This window comes from Cervus canadensis, chromosome 10 (genome assembly GCF_019320065.1).
Source record: "Cervus canadensis isolate Bull #8, Minnesota chromosome 10, ASM1932006v1, whole genome shotgun sequence".
Lineage (NCBI taxonomy): Eukaryota > Metazoa > Chordata > Mammalia > Artiodactyla > Cervidae > Cervus > Cervus canadensis.
Window position 1 is genome coordinate 75,400,701 of NC_057395.1, and position 24,364 is coordinate 75,425,064.

At 52.1% G+C, this 24,364-nt stretch overlaps 1 protein-coding gene across 1 annotated transcript in view; it reads right to left on the minus strand.

Moving 5' to 3' along the window:
* PREX1 (phosphatidylinositol-3,4,5-trisphosphate dependent Rac exchange factor 1) overlaps positions 1 to 23,381 on the minus strand; it is a 176,302-nt gene extending 152,921 nt beyond the window's left edge. The window contains exon 1 of the mRNA XM_043480441.1: positions 22,719 to 23,381. Coding sequence (XP_043336376.1) covers positions 22,719 to 22,931 — 213 coding nt within the window. The 5' untranslated portion in view covers positions 22,932 to 23,381. The remainder of the gene's footprint in view (positions 1 to 22,718) is intronic.
* Between the last annotated feature and the right edge of the window lie 983 nt (positions 23,382 to 24,364).

Consider the following 24,364-nt stretch of genomic DNA (forward strand, 5'->3'; position numbering starts at 1 on the left):
TTCCTGGAGCTTAAACTGCATCTGACACAGCAGGTCACCCATTCCCTATGGGACAAGGGCTCCAAGCGAAGATGTACGGTGCAGAGACCAATGGGGGCAGCGACCCTGCCGGGGGGGGCGGGGGGACGAGCCGAGGAGAAGAAAGTGCGTTAGATCCTCGCCCCTCAGAGTGTGGTCCCTGGACCAGCAGCATGGGCATCTCATCTCCTGGGAGCCTGTTACAAATGCAGCATCTCAGGCCCCACCCCCAGGGCCTGCTGTTTCTGCATTCTAATTAGATCCACCCCAGGCAGTTCCTATGTATAGCAAACCTTGACACATCCTGCTTTAGACCCCAGGATAAGCAGGCAGTAGTAGACACGTCTGGCTCAGGGTGGCCCTGGAAACTGAAAGGCCCAGGGCAGGCCTGTGAAGCCACCCTCATATAAAACGTAGCCTCCCAGTGCCACTGGCCAGAAAGAGCAGCGAGGCCCATCCAGGGTCCCAAAGCATCCTTCCTCCCTCGGGCCTGAAACAGGATCTGAGACCGGCATATGTAGGTGGGGAGGGAGAAGGGGGATACGAACCCAACAGATTTGTGTGGCAGACTCCCCGAGAGTCGCACCATCTGGAGCCCCTTTGTGATACAGGGAGGGGAGGACAGCAGAGAGACAGACAGCCGGGAGCATTTATAAAGCACAGGCCGAGCGGGCGAAGCATCTGAGTGCGGGGAGAGGCAGGGGACCCGCCACCAGGACGCCCGCAGCACCCCCATCTCTGTCTCCCAGCCGCCTGCGACAGACAGGGCCACATACCCCCAAAACCACTTAGAATCTACGTGAAATCCACCCTTTCTGTAGCTCCCGGAGACATGACCTCCTGCAGGTCAACCCTGAACCTCTGGGTACATGCGCCTGTGGAAGAGCTGACCCTTCATCTCCACTGATAAGGATGAACCTGTGACCGAGGCCAAACAATCACAGTTCTGGGCTCCTAGATAGACAATACTTCGTTTACTTCCTTTACATGTCCCAGGGGTCAGGCTGGGGAACACCTGGATCCAGCCATGCCTGAAGCCATTAATCCTGAGTCAGCCGAGCCCCTAATAGCCTTTTTATCCTTAAGACACTGACTTGAAGTTTCTGTCATTCACAACCCAAAGAGTACTAACAGATCTGTTAAAGCACTTAACACCCGGTAGCGTCATTACTTGTATGCCCATTCTCTCGCCTGGACTGGAACTCCTTGAGGACACAAACCATTTTTTTATTTAATTCTGTCCCTGGTGCCTAGAAGAAAGCCTAACATACAATATAATCTCAAGAGATACAGGACAATGAATGGATGGCTCTTCCTTCACCCTACAAATATTCGCTGAGCACCCAATGTGTGCTAGACTTTGTTCTAGGTCTGGAAGCAGCAGGAAACAGGAAAGACAAAAATCCCTGCCCTCCAGGAGTTTAAACTTTAGTAAGGGGAGGGCAGACAATTATTAAACTAGTGGCGAAGGGGGAGACGGAGCCTGGGGAGGAGGGGTCCTTCCAGACGGGAAGGTCTGGGAAGGATGCACTGAGGAAGCACAGTCCGGGAGCAGAGACCTGAAGAGGTACCAAACCACATGGATACCTGGGGAGTGTTCTAGAGCAAGTAGACAGTAAGTGCAAAGGCCCCGAGGCAGGAATATGCTGGCTATGTTTGGAGATGAAGTCAGAGAGACGGACACAAGGAACAGGCAAACCAGACGCTGAAGGGCCTCCTAGGTCATCATCAGGGTCCTGACACTGACAGCAAGTGAGGGGGAGCCCTGGGAGGGTTTTAGGCAGAGGAGGAATGTGACCTGACTTAGAGGGTGTGTGTGTAGACCCACCTGTCAGGGGCAAGGGCAGAGGCAAGGGACCAGGGAGGAGGTGCCCACCACAGTCCCAGGAAGAAACGATGGTGGTTAACACCACAGCGGCAGCTGCAGAGGGGTAAGGACTGGCCCAATTCTGGATGCTCACTAAAAGTGAAGCCCACAGGATTTTCTGATTGTTTAGGTGCAGGATATAAGAGGAAGAGCAGCATCAAGATGGTCGCAGGGATGTGTCTGGGCAGGTGGAAGGATGGAGACACCACTACTAAGACAGGAGGGCCATAGCAGAGTGAGCCGATACAGATAGGCGAGTTGGCAACGCCCACTAGACGCCCAAGGAGAGTTGCCATGTCACCGGATACATACAGATGCTGGGAGGTCAGGGCAGAGGGCAGACTAAGAAACATTTGGGAAATGTCAGCAAAGGGATGGCAGGAAGGAGTCTGAAAATACAAACTCAATCACAGAATGATGAAGAAATGACAGAGGGAGAGAGGGAAGGAGCCACCCCCACCCCCTTGCCCCTGGGCTCCCATCCCCCGTTCCCAACTTCGTGCTGCGGGAAAGCCATAATAGAGAGGAATAGTGACGTCAGCTCCTCCTTCTGGAAAGACCTGGAGTGGACAAAGGAGCTGCACATAGAGCATCTCACCTGCATCCACCCCCACCCCAACTCCATCACCCAGGTGACAAACTGAGGCTCTGAGAGCGACAAGGCTGACGCCAGGGAATCCGAAGGCTGTCTGCTGGCGGAGCCGCCCGAATCGGGCCCCCTGGCCGTTGACACCACGTGTTGCTGCCAAACGCAGCTTTTCAGGAGCAGAAATAAAGAGGACGCCCCCCTCACCCTGCCTTCCGGGGCTGCCAGCACAGAGGACGTGACAAAGGCTGACACATGGGGAGGGGCTGCGGACGTTTCTTGGCCAGAGGCATCGTGGTAACTGGCGGACGACAGGGCTGGCACCGAGCTGGGGAGCCAGCACCAAACGCAGGCCAGGGTCTCCAGAGTCTCCCCGGCAGCAGGCTCTCCCCACTTCTCGGACATACAGGCCAGTCCTGAGCCCACAGCCCCCTCCCAGGGACGGGGCATCCCGCTCCCACCTCGACACCTCTCCAAGCCCCGACTTCTTTGTCTCTAGGATGGGCGGCAAGCAAAGACATGTTTACACCATCTTTTCATCACAGCAGCTAATATTTCTTGAGCTGTTACTGCGTGTCACTGATCTAGCCCCCAGTTCTCAGCCTCGGCACTAGTAATATTTGGGACCAGATCATTCTTGTCATGGGGGCGGTCCTAAGGCATTGGAGGATATTTAGCAACATCCTTGGCTTTCACCCACAGATACCAGCAGCATCCTTCCTCTGCACTTATGACAACTAAAAACGCCTGCAGCTTTGCCAAATGTCCCAGGCTGGGGCGGGGGTGGAGGGCAAAAAACACCCTCATTTGGGAATCCCTGTTCTTGGCACAGTTCTATGCTGACCAGGATGTCAGCTCCGCAAGGACAAAGATCTTTGTCCACTGGTCAAGTCTGGGGCCCAGATTTAACTTAATAGACCTGGATTCAGAATCTTATTCACCCATCCCATTATTCTGATTCTCAAAGGACTATGAGAGTCTTCATATGGACCAATATTATATACACGTCTACCACCCATGGGTGAGAACAATACAAAAAATACAAAGATGAAATGTCTTTCTCTGAAACCCTCCCCATTCTCAGCCCAAGGCCACCTGGGGTGCACCCTACAGTGCCCTTCTCAACATTTGTAAATACCCACCCAGAGGGTCTTCTTTGGCTGTTGGATTTTTTTCCTACAAAACTGGGATCACCCTCTACACTTGACCTTAACCTTTCTTGCTTAACAGTACAGCATGTTCAGCCCTTCACGTCAAGTGAACAGATCAATTTCATTCCTTTAAACAGCTGCCTGACACCCCAACCGTGGATAAACGATAACCTTTGCCTTCTCTCTGTGAACAAATATCCAAGTGGTTTCCGTTCTGCAGGGGACGGCCGTCATAAAACTGGAACAAACAACTTTCTAACTTACGTCTTTACATACTGCTTCTTCTCGGTTCTATAGGAGAGATTTCCAAAGAAAGTCAAAGGTTATCATGGTCTTTGACTTTTAAAAATATTGCCAGACTTACAACATGATAAATATCATTAAATTGCTGTATGCTATATGTGAAAACGGTTAACAGATTAAATCCTAAGAGTTCACATCACAGAGAAAAAAATCTTTTTCTTTTTTGTTGTAGCTATACGAGCTGATGGACAGTCAACTAAACTTACTGGGATCATCACTGCATGATGTACGTCAAATCATCATGCTGTACGCCTTAAACTTATACAATACTATGTGTGAATTATTTGTTGTTGTTTAGTCGCTCAGTCATGTCTGACCCTTTGCGAACCCATGGACTGCAGCATGCCAGGCTTCCCTGTCCTTCACCATCTCCGGAGCCTACTCAAACTCATGTCCATTGAGTTGATGATGCCATCCAACCATCTCGTCCTCTGATTTATTTTCCTTCCAATTTCAATGACTTATATCTCAATGAAGTTCGAAGGAAAATAAATGAACAGATAAGAAAACATGGCCAGACTAATTCTTCCCAAAAGACAGCAGCATTAATACTCTTGACAGGAATCACGGAACTGTCCATTTCCAAACAAGCACACCGGCACCGGGTATTATGACTTTTTCTGTGTGTGAGAGACAGATAATGGTAATGCTACAGAAGGTAATGCTGATTGATGTGGTTACTGAGCAAGAATGTGGCTCCACATAGTTCTCATTCCACAAAACACTACAATTCAAGAGAATTCTGACCCACATGAGGCTACATGATTGTGGGGGAGCAGGCTGTCCCTCTTTGGGGCCCTGAGATATCTTCCTCCCAAGTCCCTCCCCATCCTTGCAAGCTGCCCTCTGAGCCTGCACCATCCTCATCTCTGAGATGGATTTCACACCCAGGCATAACAAAGATGTCTTTGTCACTAGGAAAGAGGGAACGACTGTTGCTAGAACATTCTGGGTTCTGTTCATTCAAATCTCCATGTGTCGGGAGGAGGAGGGTAGAGTTGGGGGTGGTGGGGAGGGATGCTTCCCGCTCTGGGGCTAACCTCAGGGGTAGATGCTGCCTTGGGCAGAGCTGGAGCAGCCCCAAACTCCCTGTCGTTCACTCACTGGTTTATTCCACAAATATTTGCTGAGTGTTTGTCAGGCATTCCGGAAAGCCCTTTACATTTATCACTGCATGCAATTCATACTCACAGCCTGATAAGAGAAGTAACACCACTAACCCCATTTTACAGATGAGAAATCTGAAGCTCAAAGAGATTAAAACCAGGACCCAAGGTCATACAGCCAATGAACAACCCAGGAACACAAAGGAGTAGCAAATAACTAACTTCTAACCGCCCGCAGAACACCCCAGACCTGTCGTGTTGTTCCACCTGGGCTACGACCAGGCAGGCTCCTGCTCTGCCTCCAGGCTGCCCCCGTACGGTCCATTCTCCCCTGGTAACCAATGGATCCTGGGACAACTACGCGAGATTCTGTCCCTCCTTTGTTCAAAAGCTCCAAGGGCTTCCCGCTCTCTCAAAGTCAAATGCAAAGCCCTTACAATAGCCCACACTCTGCCCACCAGCCTCTCCACTTGCACTGTCACCTCCCTGACTTCACCTCCAATTCAGTTTTCACCCGGCTCACGGCCTCCTCCCTGTTCCTGAATCACACTCCTGCCTCAGGGCTTTTGCACTTGCTATTTCCTGTGCCGAGAATGTTCTTCCCCAGATACAGAGGCTAAGCCATTTTCCTAAAGAGGCAGAAAAGTGTGAAAGTGTTAGTCACTCAGTCGTGTCCAACTCTTTGTGATCCCATGGACTGTAGCCCGCCAGCCTCCTCTGTCCATGGGATTCTCCAGGCAAGAATACTGAAGTGGGTTGCCATGCCCTCCTCCAGGGCATCTTCCCAACTCAGGGATCGAACCCAGGACTCCTGCATTGCAGGCGGATTCTTTACCACTGAGCCACCAGGGATTCAAATCCCGGTTGTGTGGCCTCAGAGAAAACAAAACACACACGCGGGAGCCTCCAACGAGAGAGAAGGATGCTGTGTGACCCTGAAGCCTTTCTGCGTGCTGAACCTCTCTGGGCCTCTGTTTCCTCATGGATAAGATAGGTAACACAGGATCGGCTTCTCCATGAGATTCCTGGGAGGCTATGCTGCTTGAGACTTGTCCACTGAGGACATCACACACATGTGGATGCTGGTGCTATTATTAGACCCATGGCAAGAGCCAGAACCGTCAGGGAAGGTCTTTTGAGGAAGCAGGATATGAGCAAGGCTTTGAAGGTAGGATGTGGAAACGCCGCTGGGCAATGTGGGCAGCCCCAGGGACAACAGGGCTTCCCTGGGACCCAGGACTCGGGGGAAGGCAGAGGCTTCCAATCCGGGGTGATGTGCTGATGCCAGCACAGAGGGGAAGAGAGGCTCTCAGCTGGCATCCCTCCCCTTCTCCCGGTCCCAGGGCTCTGCAGTCAGCCTTCCGGGACCCACGGCTCCTCCACGGGCACGGGGTGCAGGTGGGCCCCTCACGAGAGCAGCCGGGCCCTCCCCTAACACAAACCAAGCAAGTCCGGTCCGTGCTGAACGCAGTTTAAGCTGGGTTTTCTGTCACTTGCAACCAAAGAAGCCCGAGAACCAGCACTTGCTGCTCTTTTATGGTTGCTGTTTCAAAACCTTCTAGATTTGGAAGAAACAAAGCAGGGGAGAGAAACTCCATGGGGCTGCACGAGAGGAGGAGGACACCAAGCCTGACCGGGAAGGTATCAGGGTCCTCAAGTCCAAGCGGAGGCCCCCGATGGCAACTGAGGGGCCCCCGAACACCCACAGAGGAGCCCGCTGCGTCCTCTCTGGGATCTGCAGCCCGGAATCTCCCAAAGGAGCCCAAATACAGAACAAGATTCGGGAAGTAGGACAAATGAATGTGGGAACCTCCAGTTCAACAGCTGAGGTTGCAAAAAGAAAGGAGAGTGACTGCCCACAGGCCACAGGAAGTGGAAGCTGGGGTAAGAGAACCACCCTCTCTAAGAGAGAACCACCTTCTCCCCCTCCGCTCACCTCAGAGAATAGAGGGACCACCCACAAACTACAAATGCATCTCAAACTCAGCTGCCTGCGTGGAAGGGGCTGGGGCTGGATGGGTGTCCTCCGTGATGACGATGAGAGTCACAACCTTTGGACAAAAAAGCACTTTTTTTGCTTGCTAAAGGTGCTAGTAATCCTTCCAAAGGGAATCCATCCTCCTTCCAAAGCGAAAGCTGGCCGCCTTTGTTTCTTAAAACATGTAACTCTCACACCCCCCTGGCGGCTCAGGGGTTAAGAATCCGCCTGCCAATGCAGGAGACACGGGTTCGATCCCTGGTCCGGGAAGATCCCACGTGCTATGAGGCAATGAAGCCCATGTGCTCTAGAGCCCAGCTCCATAACAAGAGAAGCCACCACATGAGAAGCCTGTGCGCTGCACCTAGAAAGCAGTCCCAGTCACCACAGCCAGAGAAAGCCCAACACAATCAAAAATAAAGAAGCCAATAAAATTTCCAAACAACAAACAGAAAAGAACACGAAACTCTCTTGGTCTGGCTTTCAGTTTTCTACCTGATAGAAACAAGAGTTAGAAGAACTAGTCCAATGTCCTCGAGTCTTTTTTTTTTCTTCTTAAGTCCAGCAGAGCAAGCACAACGGTAAATGGCAACCAATGTTGGGTTTCAATGTCGGGGACGTTAGGGAAGGGTAGGGACTGTGGCAAAGTGAAGACTGCAAGTCCTGTCTAAAGAGGGCAGCTGCTGCTCAGCTCCAGGCAAGAGCTTGCCTGCAGGCCCGCAAGCTTAATGCGGACAGGTCTTCTGATTACTTCAGAACTCAAAGATTTTTACATGAAATTTCTTAATTTTTCAAGAAATGCTGGCAACCAATAAAAAAAATTTTAAACACTGCACAGGCCTGCGCTGGCCTGAGGACCCCCAGTTTGGAACTTGTGGTGCCATGGACCCATGACCAATAAATGACAGAAAAACAGACAGACAGACACACATCATTTATGGCCACTAAGGTCAAAGGATCTGAAAATGAAAAAGACACAGGAAACCTCTGGCCGCAGAGGATTCCTCCAGCTCATCCGGACACAACTTAAACCCTCCCTCTCTGTCCTCCAAGCATCTGAGCTGTTGAACAAAAGCAGAACAATCCTGGGGTTCTGCTTTCAATTTCAAGTTCCATCTCAGCCACAAACTCAGTTGGTAAGCCTGGATCAACTAACTCACTGAACGATTTTGTGCCTCAGTTTCCCCATCTGGAAAAATGACACAATTGGCTGAGATGATGTTATGGTCTCTCCTAGCTCTGACAACTCAATTCTAGGATTCTAGGTGTGGGTGATTTCTTTGGGTTGGTAAAGACCACAGAGCCCTAAACCAAAGGTTCTTCAGCTCCCAGCTACTGAACTGGCAGCTTGAACAAAGACGCATATGGTCTATAATTGTGAAAAGCTGAAGTCTGTGTAAATACCCAATATAAAAGGGATGGTTAAGTAATAATAATAATTTTACTAGTGTATTCATACATTATGTTATTATAGTATATTATTACATTATGTTATTATAATAATTATTATAACTATAGCTAATATATACCAAGCATTTACCATGTGCCAGGCACTGCTTTGAGAGCATGACAGGTCTTAATTCATCCAACTCCCCACCAGTCTAAGGGCTGGGCACTAGTTCCAGGATGAAGCGCGCCCAGGTAAAGCAATTTGCTCACTATTAGACAGCTGGCAAGTAACCAGGATTCTGACGCAGGAAGGGGAAGACCCTGAGAGTGGGTCTTGAGAAGGGCCCGAGAGTGGGCTCTTGTCTAACACTCAGAAATGAACTGTCCAAGGAGACACACGTGCTGATAAAGCAAGAGAGTTTATTGGAAGGGGGTGCCCAGGTGGAGAGCAGCGGGGTAAGGGAGCCCAGGAGAACCGCTCTGCCACATGACTCACAGTCTCGGGCTTTAGGGGAACGGGCCTCTTTTCTGGCTTGTCTCTGGCCAGTCATCTTGTTCGGCCCATGGTCTGACTCAGGGTCCTTCCTGGTGGCACGTGCGTCGCTCAGCCAAGATGGAGGCCAACGCAAAGGATTCTGGGAGGTTGGCCGCCTCCCTCCTCCCTCCTCTGACCCTGCCCCAATGTTCCCGGCCAGTCTTCAGCAGCAGCACCGCGTTCCTTATCCGGACCTCCTGTGGCGAGACAACTCAGGCAGGTGGGCCTGGCCAAGGTGGGCGGTTTCGGTCAACAGCTCCCTAACAACTCAACCTGGACGGTGCGGACCCAGAGCCCCACGTTTCACCACGAAGCCTGCAAAAGCTTAGCGATGAAGTGTGCTCAGTCGCGACGCAGGCGCTGCACAGAAGAGGCAAGAGAAGACATAACATCATGTGTGTGGTGTGATCACACCTCGGCTGAAACAACACACAAAGAAGCAGGAAATGTACCGAAAGGTGAAGCAGCTGTCTGGAAGGGTGAGATCTTTTTGCTTGTCTTTATTTTCCAAATGTTCTACAATGAGCAAAGTGACAGCAAAAATGGCCCGTGCATAGAGGGCGTCCCTGGGAGCCAGCCCCATGCCCAGCACCTAGTGTTGTATCTTACTCCAAATCCTCTCCTCTCCGCTGCCAGCCCAAGGACCCAGATGTCTGCCTACCCTGCGACTGCTGAATCCCCAGTGTCAACACACCCAGGCACACAGCAGACGTGCAATAAAATGTGTGCGAGGGAGAAAAAGAGATCTCCCCATTTCACAGCCAAAGAAACTGAGGCCCAAGAGCCATCTGCCCAAGGTCACAGAGCTGGTAAGTGGTGGCCTGGGGACAAAAGTGGAAGAACTACATCTCAGCAGAGAGTTTCTACCACCCACACAAGGGGTAAAAGTCACCCCCAGTCAAAATCGCCAGTGAAGTCAACTAAACACAATGCATGATTCAGGACTGGATTCTGGAGATGGGGAAAGAGCAGAGGGGAGGTATAAAGAACACTTTTGGAAAAACAGGTGAAATCTGAATACAGACTGTGGATTGTATAATGTACTATCAATGTTACATTTCCTGATTTTGTTCACTGTACTGTGGTTATAGCAGAGAATGTCTGTTCTTAGGAGATTATTTAGGGGCATCATGTCTGCAATTATTCTCAAATGGATCAAAGTAATAAAAACTCTGTGTGTGTGTGTATGTGTGTGTGTGTGTGTGCGCGCACACGCGCACATGCATGTGTGTGCAGGAGGTAGGAGAGGTGGGGAGGGGAAAGAAGAGGGGAGGATTATAAAACAAACTAGTGAACCTAGGTTAAAGGTCTGTGGGGTGCTCTCTACTCTTGAAATGTCAACATAAAAAGTTACCCAAAAATCAACTTTGAAAAAGTGAATTAAAATGTCCACAAATACAGCACACTGGAGTTTTACGTCTAGACCTCTGAACATGTGCAGAAATGTGTAACATATACAGCCAAGTACATAGATAAAACATCATTTTACCATACTTGGTTTCATATGAGAAAGTCTGTAATAAAATGACATGACAGAGTGTTTTTGACACATACACGCCCACTATATTTATGACCTTTTTGATCAAGGGGAAATAAGTCTTAAAAAACCACCCAGTTGGACTTCCTGGTGGTACAGTGGATAAGAGTCTGCCTGACAATGCGGGGGACACGGGTTCGATCCGTCCTCCAGGAAGATTCCACATGCTGCGGGGCACCTAAGCCCTCGAACCGGAACTCCTGAGCCTGCGCGCCACGAGCCCGCGTCTGGAGCCCATACTCCACGAGAGGAGCCGCTGAAAGGAGAAGCCTGCATGCTACAGGGAAGAGAAGCCCCCGCTCACCGCCACTAGAGAAAGCCCGCATGCAGCGACGAAGACCCAGCACAGACAAAAAAAAATTTTTTTAATTTTTTTTAATTGATAAACTTTTTTAATAAAATTTAAAAAAAAAAACACCCAATCAACAGCCTAGCCTGCCATCAGCTCGTGGCTGGGACCACACAGAGCTCCCTCGGCCCTCCCAGTGTGGTAAGGGCAAGAGGCCAAGGACGCCAGTCCACAGGCACTCCCCATGCTGAGGTCCAAGCTCCCCAAAGTCAAGGAACCAGAAGGCCTGGTGGCAGGACCCGGGAGAGCCTCCAGCACACAGCGCACCCCGTCCAATCCCTTTCGCTCGCACACTCACGCCCGAGACCCACATTAACAGAGTGCCCATTATGTGCTGGATGCTGCAGTGAACACAGCAGACCAGGGCCCTGACCTCGTGTGACTTACATCCCAGTGGGGGAGACAGACGCGAAGCAGGTAAACAGACGACCATTTCAGGGAGTGACAGCTACCAGGAAGAAAACGGGTGTGGTGATCCAGAGCCCAGGACTCAAGGCCCCCTGAGGAAGTGACACTGGGGTTACACAGCTAGACGAGAGGGAAGGGCCCCGTGCACCGCGCAGTTAGAGGTGCTACAGGCAAGAGGAACAGCAAAACGAAAAGGTTGAGAAGGTGGAACCAGCCTAGCAAGTTCAAGAACAGAAAGCCGGCGGACAGGCCCAGGACATAATGAATGCTGGAGGAAGCTGGCGTGGTAAGCAGAGTCCAGACCTCAGAGGCCGTGTAAGCCACAGCAAGGGGTCTGGATTCAGTCCACCTGCATTTCCTGCTCCCCTCTCCTCCGGCACAATGGGGACAGGAGAGGAAGGAGATCCAACCAGACGGCAGGATGTTAGACCTAAACCCAACCCTGTCAATAACTGCATGGATGTATGTGAGCTGAACAGTCTAATGAAAAGGCAGAGACTGTCAGAAGGGATTTTTCACAAAGCACATGACAAGGATCTGAGGAGGTGAGAGTCGTCACAGCAAACAGCCAGAAAGAGCATAGGGGACCTCAGTCCTACGGCCGCAGGGAACTAAATTCAACCAAGAAGCTAAACAGAGGTCCCCAAGATTCAGACGCCATGACAGCGGCCGTGTGAGACCCGGAGAAGAAAACCCAGTCACATAGTGCCCAGAATTCTGACCACAGAAACTGCACGGTGGTCATCAGTAGGGCTGCTTCAGAACACTAAATGCGGGGTAGTCTGCTAAACAGCGATAGACAACGGATACACCCTCTCGTGACCTTGGGCAAGTGGGCTCACAGTTCGGGGCCTTGGTTTCTTCATCTGCACAACTGTGAGGATGCAAAGGAAGCAGAATGTACAACAGCCTCGCCCAGGAAGTGGAAAACGGTTTATTCTGTGTCCACTCAAGTCTGTGGAGAGATTTCAGAGTGGGAGAACAGGAGGGGCCTTCATGCATTTTTGAGAAGATGACCTTTTTTTTTCTTCTATTTTTGGGTGGGTTCCTCGGGGAAGGAGATGAATAATCTCTTCTAGCTCCAAATGCCAGTCATCCCAGAGATGTCCTTGCTCCCAACTGCCTTCAGAGTACAGAGACCAGGAGTCTGGGGCAAGGGGCCACCTGGCCAAAATGAATTCAGTTGCTTATTTCAAGCCCCAAGAATGATCTGAGGCACGTTTTTCAAGACAAGACCCCATAACTGTCCTTGAAAAAAAAAAAAAAAAGAAGGGAAATACTGAGATTCTAAAACATAATAATAATTTCAATAAAAGAACAACTACCATTGACTGGAGCCTGGCCATATGCCAACACTGAACAAAGTGTCCCAACCCATTTTACAGATGAGGAAACTGAGGCCCAGAGAGGGGAAACTTCTTGGGGAAACTCCTTGCCAAGGATCGCAGAGCCACCGAGGGGCAGAAACACAATTCAGACCCAAACAGTCTGGGCCAGACCCCGGGGACCAAAAGTCCATGCAAAAATACTGAACATAAATCAAGACCATCCCATTATTTTAAAAATATGGGGATTCCCTGGTACTCCAGTGATTAGGACTATGCACTTTCACTGCCAAGGATATGGGTTCAATCCCTGGTGGGGGAACTAAGATCCCACAAGCTGTGTAATGCAGTCAAAAACTAAACAAATAAATGTGTGTGTGTGTGCACACGCGCGTGTGCACACGTGTATATACAGAAGAGATTTTTTTTTTCCTTCACTTGACAAATATTTAATGAGCACCTACTATGTGCCAGGCACTGTTTATGGTGCTGGAGACAAGAGTAAATAAAGGACCACCCAGAGAAAAGGAGACAGGAAGCAGTAAGTCGGGGCAGAGTACAATTTCAAACGGGAAGTGGTGGGGTAGTCAGAGAAGACCTTCCGAAGACCACGAGGTTTAAGCAGGGGCCTGAAGGAGTGAGCCACGGGGATACCGGAGGAAGAGCACTCCAGACAGAACAAATGAGAAGGCCCTGATGCAGGAACACGCCTGGGGTCTCTGAGAAAGGGCCCATGTGTCTGGAGGGGAGCAAGGGAAGGCAACAGGACACTGGAATTAGACGGCAGCGATGACTGCACAACTTTGTGAATATACCCCAAACCACTGAATTGTACTCTCGAGGGGGTAGAACATACGGTGCGTGAATCATATCTCAATGTTAAAAAAACCGTATGAAGAAAAAAGATGACTCGGAATGGGAGGGGAGAAGAGAGAGGGCAAGTGGTGTGGGACCTCCTAGGCCCCTCTGAGGACCTGGCTTTGACTGAGGGCGCTGGCAGCCACAGCTGGGCTTTGAATGGGGCGGTGGCATGACCTAACAAGTCTAACTAGGCTCCTCGGGCTGCGCATGGACAGCAGACCACGGGAGGCAAGGATGAGGGCCGCGGAGGCAGTGGCCAGTTCCCCAGGGTGGGTCCTCGGGTGACTTCCCCTCAATGCCTCCATTTTTCTCATCTGTGAAGTGGGTATGAAAAAGACACGCGAACACAGATGTACAGAACAGACTTTTGGACTCTGTGGGAGAAGGCGAGGGTGGGATGTTTCGAGAGAACAGCATCGAAACATGTATATTTTCTATGGTGAAACAGATCACCAGCCCAGGTTGGATGCATGAGACAAGTGCTCGGGCCTGGTGCACTGGGAAGACCCAGAGGGATCAGGTAGAGGGAAGTGGGAGGGGGGATCAGGATGGGGAATACATGTAAATCCATGGCTTATTCATGTCAATGTATGACAAAAACCACTGGAATACTGTGGAGTAATTAGCCTCCAACTAATAAAAATAAATGAAAAAATAAATTAATTAATTAATTAAATAAAAAAGAAAAAGACATGCGAGCTGACACCAGGTTAAGTGCTGCCGTGAGGGCTGTGAGTGAAGGGTGGAGTCAGAGGTGCCACCGAACAGTTTTTAATCATGCAAATCAGTTTCCTGAACAGAAAACATGGGGTGGCCCCTTCCTCACGGGAAGCAGGGACCCATCGGACCTCAACAGCCCTCCCGGTGCAGCCTGTCCACACCCAGGCCACGAAGAGGGGCCCAAACTCCCCTCCACATGTGGTCGGCTCACAGCACCCACCCAGACAGAGGACAGAAATGGCCCAGGTCACTAGACAGCCAGGGCACAGACAGGGGGGATCTGCCTGTGGGAGGGGAAGATGTGGTCCTGCCTCCTGGCTGGGTGCCCAGGCAGGAAGCAGGAGGTGTTTGCTGGACCTTGGGAAGGGCGCCGTGCAGTCCTGACTTTCAGATCCCCAGTCAAACCGTGCCACACCCCAGGGCCTCCTCATCCCACTAAGACTCAAGCCCAAACGCCTCACCATGCACGTGAGGTTCACGCCACCAGAGCCCCTGCTGTCCACGCCAACCTCACCTCCTCTTCAGCAAGCTGAATTGGGCCCTGCCTCAGGGCCTTTGCACACACTGTGCCCACCACCCGGAACACGCCTCTCTCAGCTCCCTCCTCGGCGGGCTCCTTCTCAGCCATCTCTTCAGACAGGCCTCCCCTGACCACCTCATCTCAACAGATGACACCACCTCCATCACCAGCGTATCTCCACGTTCCTTTCTCCTCGGCATACCCACTCCAAACTGTGTGGACTTGAACAATTTCCTCAGCCTCTCTGGGCCTTGGTTTCCCCAGGAGCAAAATAGATATAATGACAGTCTCTACTCCAAAGGGTTGCTGCAAGGACTCAAAGAGCTAATTCATATAGTACCTCGCACCCAGCAGGGCCTCAGTGGATTATCTTATCATTATTACACCTCTCGTCACTTTCTCAAGCGATCTCTTTTTGTACTGTGTGAAGATTCCACAAGGGCAAGAACCTTGTCCATCTTGCACTGGCCACGTGCCAACATCTAGCCCATATGTCTGACACTTAGTAGGTGCTTAACATCTGTTTGTTTAAGAAGTGAATTTGTGAATGAAAGCATTGACTGCCTATACCCCCGCGGTGACCCTGGCCTCATTCCTCCTGGGAGCAGCTTCTTGCAGAAGCTACCTGCCCTCCGCGGCAACTGGCCACCTGCTGCTACCAACCTTCAGTGGCCCTAGGCCAGCCAGCCTGAAATAGCCTCACCTCTCCTGGCCCAGAACCAAGGGATCAGTTGCCAGCTCCACCCTGGGGAAGGAACCAGGCGGGTAAACACAGATTGTGTGTCTGACCACACGAGAGAAGAGGGGCGGACAGGCAGATTCCCTTCTGGCCCTCAAAGAGTCGAGAAAATAAAAATAAACCTAAAATTCCAGACTCGTCTGGGAGTCTGGAGGGCTTCCCTCCTTCCTCGGGGCTTCCTTCTGTGGCATGTACTTCGGGGAGACTGATCTTGCCCCAGGACCCAGCTGCTCCAGGTGTGTGAGGGACCACACTCCATCCTTGCAGCCACCCCCGGAGGCTGCAAGCATCTTACAGATGAGGAAACCAGGGCTCGCAGAAGCAAAACGACTTGTCCAAAGTCACACGGGGGCAGAGCGGCGTTTCAAGCACAGGCTGTCTGTCTCCAGAGTCTGTGCCCTTAACCGTGAACCCAAGACACACTGCAGAGTGAAAAATACAAACCGCACCATGCCATTTATGTAAACACACACACATATCAATGCTACACATGCAGTTGCCTTCAAATGGTCCAAAAGCAGAGCTGGTGATCAAAGGAGGTTTCAGCCAGTGATTCCCAGCCGGGGGCTATTTTGCCCCCAGGGGACATGTGACAATGTCTGGAGACACTTCTGATTGCCCCAGCTGGGGGAAGGGGACGCTACTGGAATCTAGTAGGTGGCAGCCAACGATGCTTCTGAAATCCTGCAACCCACAGGACACCCCCACAAACAAAGAATAACCCTACCCAATGAATGTGTCAATAGTGCCAAAGGTTGAAAGATGAAGGGATTCACCCCAAATCAGTTGCTAGGGCTGGAAATGTCCCTTGTAGAACCTGTTTAAGGGGGACAGTGGATCCAGGCTAAAACACAAGTCCCCAGAGAAGGCCCCCAAGCCTTCTCTCCCCAGAACTCTCAGGATGGAACCCCGACCAGCCGCAGTCACCATCCTTGACCAGGGCTCACCTCCCTCTGGGGGATGCAACTTCTGCAGGGGCCTTACCTGCAAAACAAGGAGATTGAGACCCTCCCTCCACCTCTGGCTTGCTCACAAGTTCTATATCTCCTAAATTCTAGGGCAAGAACCAGCTCTGACCTCAGCCAGTGCCTTTGAAACAAAGCCAATGGCACAGCAAACTCTGGTTACCCACTTCCCACTAGGGTTCCAGCCAGAAAACCTACGTCTATTGGAGAAGAGAAAACACAAAAATCTGGGAGGTAAAGTTCTGCAGCGAAGCATGGCCTACTTCAAAGACTCAACTTTTACAAAAGCTTTGAGACAGCCGGCTGTAAAGCAGAGAGGATGTGGGTTTCTTAATCTGAGGGTGTGGCCCCGAGTCCAACAGCTCTTCTGCTCACTGGCCTGATAAAAGGGATACTCTCGAAGAAAGTGGTGCCCTTGAAGCCTCCAAAAGCCAGGGATACCAACCCCATCCATCTCTTCTTAAAGTGACAGAGCAACGGTTACAAGAGCAAACATCGGAATAATAGTGAGTGGGCGTCTGGGCTGTTTATCTGAAGAACACACTCATTCAAATGCGTGAGTTCAAGCATTCCTGTTGACTCATCTCTCTCATAAGGACAACGACCACGTTTGCCCCGTTGGCGGCTAGCTGCATCCTCGTGGCCTGGAACACGGACTGGAATACACAGCAGATGCTGCCTCTACCTCTGAAAAAAGCAGTCTAATCTCTTTACGGCTTTACCTGTACGTAGCTGTGTCTGCCATACACAAAAGAGGGGCCCCACCTAACTCTCGCGGATGCTAAGGTTTTTATCATCACAAAATTTTCACCGCCTTTTCCTGATGATGTTCAGCCCAATACAGAGTGGCCTGGTCCTGGGTCCCTCGCATCCTAAAGCTCAGATCATTCGGATCGCTGGGCTTAATTCTTGCCCACGTGGGCATCCCAGAAGTCTCACAGAGGCAGGAATGTGGGTCGAGAACACAGCACCCTGATGGGGCAGTTCAGGGTAGCGTTAAAGAACGTGGGCTGCGCAGCCAGACTACCTGGGTTTGAATCCCAGTTCCGTCAAACTGTGTGACCCTGGGAAACTGACTTGACCTCTCTGTTTCATTTGCAGAACAGGAAGCACAGTAACGCCTGGAAATTTGGAGCTGATACACAGAGAATGCTTTACCTGGGGCTTACAAACATCTAGCACTATGTAAGTCTGAGCAAAATTATTATTACTATTGCTGTGCATTCAACTAATAATCAGGCTGAAAATACAATCATTCCTTCTGTTGGCAAGTTGTAAAAAATATATTCTCATACATATGCTAAATTTTACATGGAAAGGGCATTTTAAAAAGCATTTCTTAGAACCTTTTTTCCTTTTTTTATCCTCCTGCTTGCCTTTCTTCACAAGATACACATCGCTCCATCCTTTGCTCCCAATTCCTGTCATGTCATACATACAGTGTATATCATATTACGGTTATTGCTTATATTCCCAAGGCGGAACTTCTGAGCATCCTACTTTGCACAACACAATCTTGTGAAACCACTCCCCCACGTCACCGGGCAGGTCATTCTGTGACTGTAGAATTTTAAACGCACCCCCCGCCCCCACTCCCCAGCATCGCTCCCTAGTGTCAGACTAAGAGGACAAAAATCTTAAAAAAAAACAAAAAAAAGTGACAAGACAAAACCACAGTTTCTTGTTTTGGCAAGCAGAGCTCCAATGAGAAGAAAAGCTTTCGTCTCCTACCCTCAAAAAGCAGAACCACAGAAAGCATTCTGGGAGCTCTCTACCTATTGTCCCTCAGGGACCCGGGCCCAGCCAGTTCAGGCAGACCCTGTGGGTGTCTGAGAGTGACTGGTCTTTGTCCTGTCCTGGTGTTCAAACCCTGGCTTTACTCCACACTGACTGTAGGTGGCCCTGGGCAGGTCACCAGCCTGCTCTGTGCCTCAGTTTCCCCATCTATATAATGGGTACAGTATAGCAGCTGCTGCATCATGGAGGAATAAGGAGCACTTTCTCTCATCAGAGAGCCAAGGGGAGCCCTTCAGGGGTCTGCTGACCACCCCCAACACAGGAGTCTCTCCGCCCATCCAGCCAGGCTGGATGATACATCCTTCAGGGAACCCATTGGCAGCTGTCCCCAAAGGCAGCCTCCTTGACTTGTAGGTGGAGACCCCAAACCAATCTAAACGTGAGGCAAGTGGGTTCAAGGATCACCCGGCCTCTCTTTAAAGAGGAAGACTTTGAGCCCCAAAAAGACCAACTCTTCTGCCCCCCAATGCTGCACATCCCCTCAAAAAGCTACCAGCGCATTCTGGGCACCTACTGTGTGCCTGGCACAGAGCTAACAGCGATAACGTCAGGCTCACGGAAAATTCAACCTTTCCTCCATGATGCAGCAGCTGCTATACTGTGCCCATTATGCAGATGGGGAAACTGAGACACAGAGCAGGCTGGTGACCTGCCCAGGGCCACCTACAGGCAGTGTGGAGTAAAGCCAGGGTTTGAACACCAGCAGCCTGGCTCCAGAGCCCCACCCTCAACCCTCACGCCAAGAAGAGACATGGAGTACAGAGGAGGAACCCAGCAGCCTGACATTTCCATTCTTCTAAGCTGTGCCCATCTGCAGAAGAGACAGGAGTCACAGCGGGGAAGTAACCAGAGGAAGCCCAGGCAAAGGGGAAGGGTCACACAGACCTGGGTTCAAATCCCAGTTCTGCCACCTCCAAAAGTCACAAGTCAAGGCCTTCATAAGCCAGAGGCATTCTGTGAAGTGGCTGCAGACATGAGTTCCAGGGCAGGCAGCTGTCTGCATGAACCAGACAGCTCACTTAAACTATCTTTGCCTCAGCTTCCTCCTCTGCCAATGGGGATAAGACAGCACTTCCTTCACAGGGGTGCTGGAAAGATCAAATGAATGGATAGAAGGGTAAGCAATGAATCAGTGTCAGCTCCTACACAGCGATGGCAGGCAGCAACATCACTGTCATCATCATTATTAACAAGCGCATACACAGCGCACCTAACACAGCCAGGGCTTCTAAAGGTTGAGATCCAAGGTTCTCAAAACCCGAGGCATCTTCTCCTGCCACCTCTAGGGGGTCCTCCAAGAGACAGCCAGCATCAATACGAGAGGGCTGTCCTTCCCTTCCCATGACTCTTCAATAAACACACAGAGAATATGCCCCCAAAGTCATCAGGCCCCACTGGAGATAAGGCAGGAAGTGCAATCCAGCTCCTGAAGGAGGTAAGGAAAGATGGGGAGATTCTGAAGGAACCTGAGAGCCCCCAAACCCAGAGCCAAACAAAACCACTAGTTCTGGAATGTAGATGATCAAAAGGAAATTCACCCAGAGTTCCTGTCCTCCTTTCAGTAATGACTCAGATCTCACAGCCCTCCCTGACTACTCCTGCCTGCTGGCTACTAGAATCCTACAATCCTAATCATCTGTAATCTTTAAGTATCATATAACAATTAATTATAATAACTCAGAATTGCCTTACAACCTGCTAGGCACTGTTCTAAGTGCTTTATATATATTAATATAATTCACTTATCCTCTTCAAAACCCTATAAGATGTACTATCATTCTCCATTTACAGATGAGGAAAGTGAGGTTCAGAAAGGTCAAGACACTTGCCTAAGGTCACAGAGCCCAAGGACCTGACCCCCAGCAGTCCGGCTCCAGAGCTCAACCTCATACTTGGGTTTCTGGAAACACTCACATATTGCCACCCTTGGCTAGAACATGCCCTCCTCTAGCACAGGAACTTAAGACCTGGTTTTTCTGCATTTTCCATAATGCTCGGTCTACCACAGAGCTTCATTTTCACTGGCAAAGGGACCTTAAAACAAGGGACTCAAGGAGGCCAGGGCAGCCCTTCAAGACCTGCCTCTGCCACATGGAATTAAAAGCAAGGAGGGATTACCCAACATTTCTTCCAAGCAGGAACAGTCCCTCAGTAAGTATCACATAAAGGCTGGGAGGAGGGAGTGGGAAGACAAGAGAGATTCACAACCTGCAGGCTGCCAGCCTGGCTGCCATGGAAAGCCTTGGTAATTAGCAGTTCATGAAGCTCCAAGCCCTGGGTTTTCAAAACTAAAAGACCTTGGGTTGTTTAGGGACCATTTCTGATAAAGCAAAACAAGAGAGGTCTCCTGCAGCTCACAACTGAGGTACGCCTGGTCAAGTTACACAATCAGTCCGTTGCTGGCACAAGCTTGGGGGCACCCAGAAGGACAAGGCAGAAAGAAAGCCTGGCTTCCCCTCCCCGCCTTTGACAAGTGGAGAAACTGAGGCCAGGACAGGTATAAGAGTGATCCAAGATGTCAAAGTCAGAACCAGCTCATCTCAAAACCGACAGGCAATCCAAAAGAAAGAAAAAGGATGAAATCAGCAGATTCAAAGTGTCAAGGGGACGATATGGAAGTGTAGAAGTCTTTTATCTTTTTCCTGTCCTTTTTTAATAAGAAGAATGGTGGATTCTAATCAATTTCCATTATTTCAGCTTCCTCAGACTCTACACGTGGACAATTTAAAACCACAGTGAACCCAAACACCATCTCCTATCTCTTCCGAAAGGCACCACAGCATCCAGGGCAAGGATGTGGGAGTACGAGGTATCTTTTCTTCCCCATTAATGTAAAAACTGGCTTGTCTTTGCTCTTTCCCTTCCAGACTAAGAAGCAGGGAGTGGCTCAGAAGGAGAAGTGAGGAGTTCCCTGGAAGCTGACATTGCTCAGAGACACCAGGGCTGCCTACATCTTTAATTCAGAAACTGCCAGCTTCAAACTGAGCAGATTCTTTTTTTTTTCTTTTTTCTGTGAGAGAGGGAGGGATGGGAAAGAAATGCCAATCCTGCTTCATTCTCACAGGCTTTTCTAGAAGGGTCCTTTAGCCAAAAGGTTTTCAATGCCTCCGCACAACTCTCTACCACCACCCCCTCAACACACACACACACACACACACACACCTCCTTTCACAGAGAGAAGGGCTCCATCCTCCTGGAGTTAAAACTCAGACCTCACACAGCCTCGGCTGCACCCCTAAGCCACAGAGGATCCCAGAGGATGCCAGAGCCTCTCTCTTTCCCCGGGAGACTGGAAACTGCAGGGCCTGGCTCTGGGGTTTCTGAAGGAACCACCAACTGCCCCCGCTGCCCACTGCCCCCAGCCCTTCCTGCACCAGGATTAAAAGACTTCCTAGAGCAGAGAAGGGAGTAAATGAGGTCCCAGCAGGAGGCTGGAGATTAAAGCCCGGCCAGTCTCCTAACTTCCAGCCAGGCTGCCTCAGACCCACCCCCTCCACCCTCTAGCCACTTTTCTCACTTCCTAGGACGGTAGGGAAGTGGCCCCTTCCTCCCTCTCATAGACGAAAAAAAAAAAAGAAGAAGAAGAAAGAGAAGAAACAAACAAACAAAAAAAAAGAAATGCAGTACAGAACAGGGGCTTGCAGCACTGACGGAGGCTGCCCTGGTTAAAAATCCAGTATCCCCAGTTAAACAGCTGTTTGATTCTGGGCAAGTTACTCAGACCCTCTGGGGCTAAGTTTTCCCATCTGAAAAATGAGGGAGGTATTCGTCCCTACTTCGTGGGCCACTTGGGAAGGTCCAACCTTCTCACGACACACGTAGGCGCCAGGCACATAATAAGCGCTCAGTTATTTTACAGAATCTGATGCCAGTGGTTTGGCAACTTGGAGATGGGGGTGGAGGGGGGATGGGATGGAACCGGCGAGTCGTGAGTTTGAAACCCACTGTCCCCAAGCCTCAGCAACTGCGTGTGCGTGGGAAAGAGGGGTCCTACCCAGGGGGCTTTGGCGGCCTCTGTTCCTACTCTGGGCTTTGGGTTTTATCCTACTCTGCGGGGCGCGCAGGGATGCTGGGCTCGAGGATTTCCAAGGTCCGTCCTAGATGAGTAGTCCGTGGTGCGCTAGGTGGCAAAGAAATCCCCGGCGGTGGGGGGGTGGGGAACGCAGGAGCCCGAGCTCTCGGCGCCTGGGTCCCAGAGCCCCTGCCTCATGGATGTAACTAATTTCAAAACTATTTGAAAGAAGGGGAGGGGGGGTTGAAAAAGACAAAAGGGCTGAGTATGCGGGGGGGGGGGGGCGGTGGTTACGGAGTGCAGGAGACCCCGGGTTGGGGCTGGACCCGCGGGCCGGCAAGAGAGGCGACAGCCCAGTTCTGGAGCAGCTCGATCGCCCCCACGGCTCTGCGCGCCCCGCGGGATGCCTCTGAGGCGATCCTCGAGACTCCCCCCGGGGACCGTGGCCACAGGTTGTGGGGACCCACGCCGGAGGCCCCCGCTGAGCTCCGCAGCGGGGCTGGCGGCCGGAGCGGAGACTGTCCCCGCGCTCCCCCCGGGGGCGACACCTACCGACTGCAAGAAGCGCAAGGTGCCCACGTAGTCCCTCTCGGTGCCCAAGATCTCGTTGAGGACACAGAGGCGGAGGCGCAGCTGGCGCTCCGACTCCCGGGCGGCTGCACAGGGGCCAGAGTTGGGCGCAGCGGCGCCGTGCGCCAGGGGGTCCGGCGGGGCACTGTCCCCTGCCCCGTCGCCGCCAGGATCGCGGCCGCCGGACACCTCCATCCTAGCGCGGCCGCGCGGCACCAGCTCCTTCCCCCGGCGCGGAGATCGCGCAGAGCGGCGACTCAGGCGTCCAGGCGCCCCATCCCGGACGGGGCGAGCCGGCGGGCCGGGCTCAGCGGCGGGCCCGGCGCATGGCGCGGCGGGAGGGCGAGCGGGCGGGCCTGGGGGCGGGCGGCCGGGGCCGGGGGCGGAGGCAGCGCGCGGAGGCCGGACGAGGGGCGGGAGGGGGCCGGTCCTCGGGGCTCCGGGACGGCGGGCCCCGCCGCCCAGGGAGCGTCGGCCAAGTGCCACGCCGCGGCGCGGCCGCACAGGCGCTCCGCGCGCGCCTCGGGCCCCCTGGAGACGCGGCGCTGCTACGTCGGAAGCTCGGCTCGGCCCGAGCCGGACGATCCGGCTTCTCGGGCGAGAGTCTTCTTCCGCTCGGGGCCCCGCGGAGTCTTGAGGCGCCGAGGCAACGCGGCCGGCTCACCAGCTCTGCGCCCGGACGCGTGGCTCCCGGCTCCCCGCCCGCCGCGGGCTACGCCACTCCCACCCCGACACACGCGACCCCCGCCGCGCGCAGCACGCGCGCGCAGGGCCGGCCGCCGCTCGGGCTGAGTCAACCCCCGACTGGGGAAGCTGGCGGCTGGGCCGCTCCGGAGCAAGCCCGCCTCGCCTCGCCGCGCGCACCCCTAGCGGCCCCCGAAAAAGGCGGCCAGCCTTACCCGCTGCCTTTGGGGCGCCCAGCTGGGTGCCCTCGGGCGCTCCCACGACCTTGGGAGGAAGACGCACGGCTCGGCTCTCTCCCTCTCTCTCCTACCCCCTCTTCTCTCTTTCCCCTTCCTTTTTCTTTTTCCTGCCTTTTCTTTTTCTCTTTCTTTATAACTTCTGTGCCCACCCCCCGACCCCAGAGATGAACCTGCCCTTTGCTGCCTTTCCCAAGGGAAATTATTATCTGCTCTCAGGTACTAATCAAGTGACTGCTGCTCTGCCCGAGCCCCCCCCACCCATTCCCCGAGCCCCCCACCCCCCAGTAATGCCTTGGGAAACCCTGCTGCCAGTGTAGGCTGCTCTGTGTGACCTTGGTCGTCAGCGAAGTGCTCGACAAATGTCCTCACCTGCCTCACAGGAAGATGGAAAGGGACGATCTCCCTGGGGGCTGTTCAGGTTTACTACCCCAGCTCCCACCCTCTCTAGTTTCCTTGGGTGACCTTGCGCTGGATTCCTTGCCTCAAGAACCTCAGTGTTCTCAACTGGACGATGGGAATGACCTTGGTACCTAGCTCATGGGGTTCTACACAAGGTTATGGTTAATCCATAGGGGCTACTTGGAACAATGCCCCGCAGGTGAAAGTTCTCTGTTAATGTTTCTTGGTTAATATTGTAGGTATGAACAGCCCTCTTAGCCCGGCCCCACTCTCTGAAATGTCCTCACAGTTCCTGACCTGCCCCTC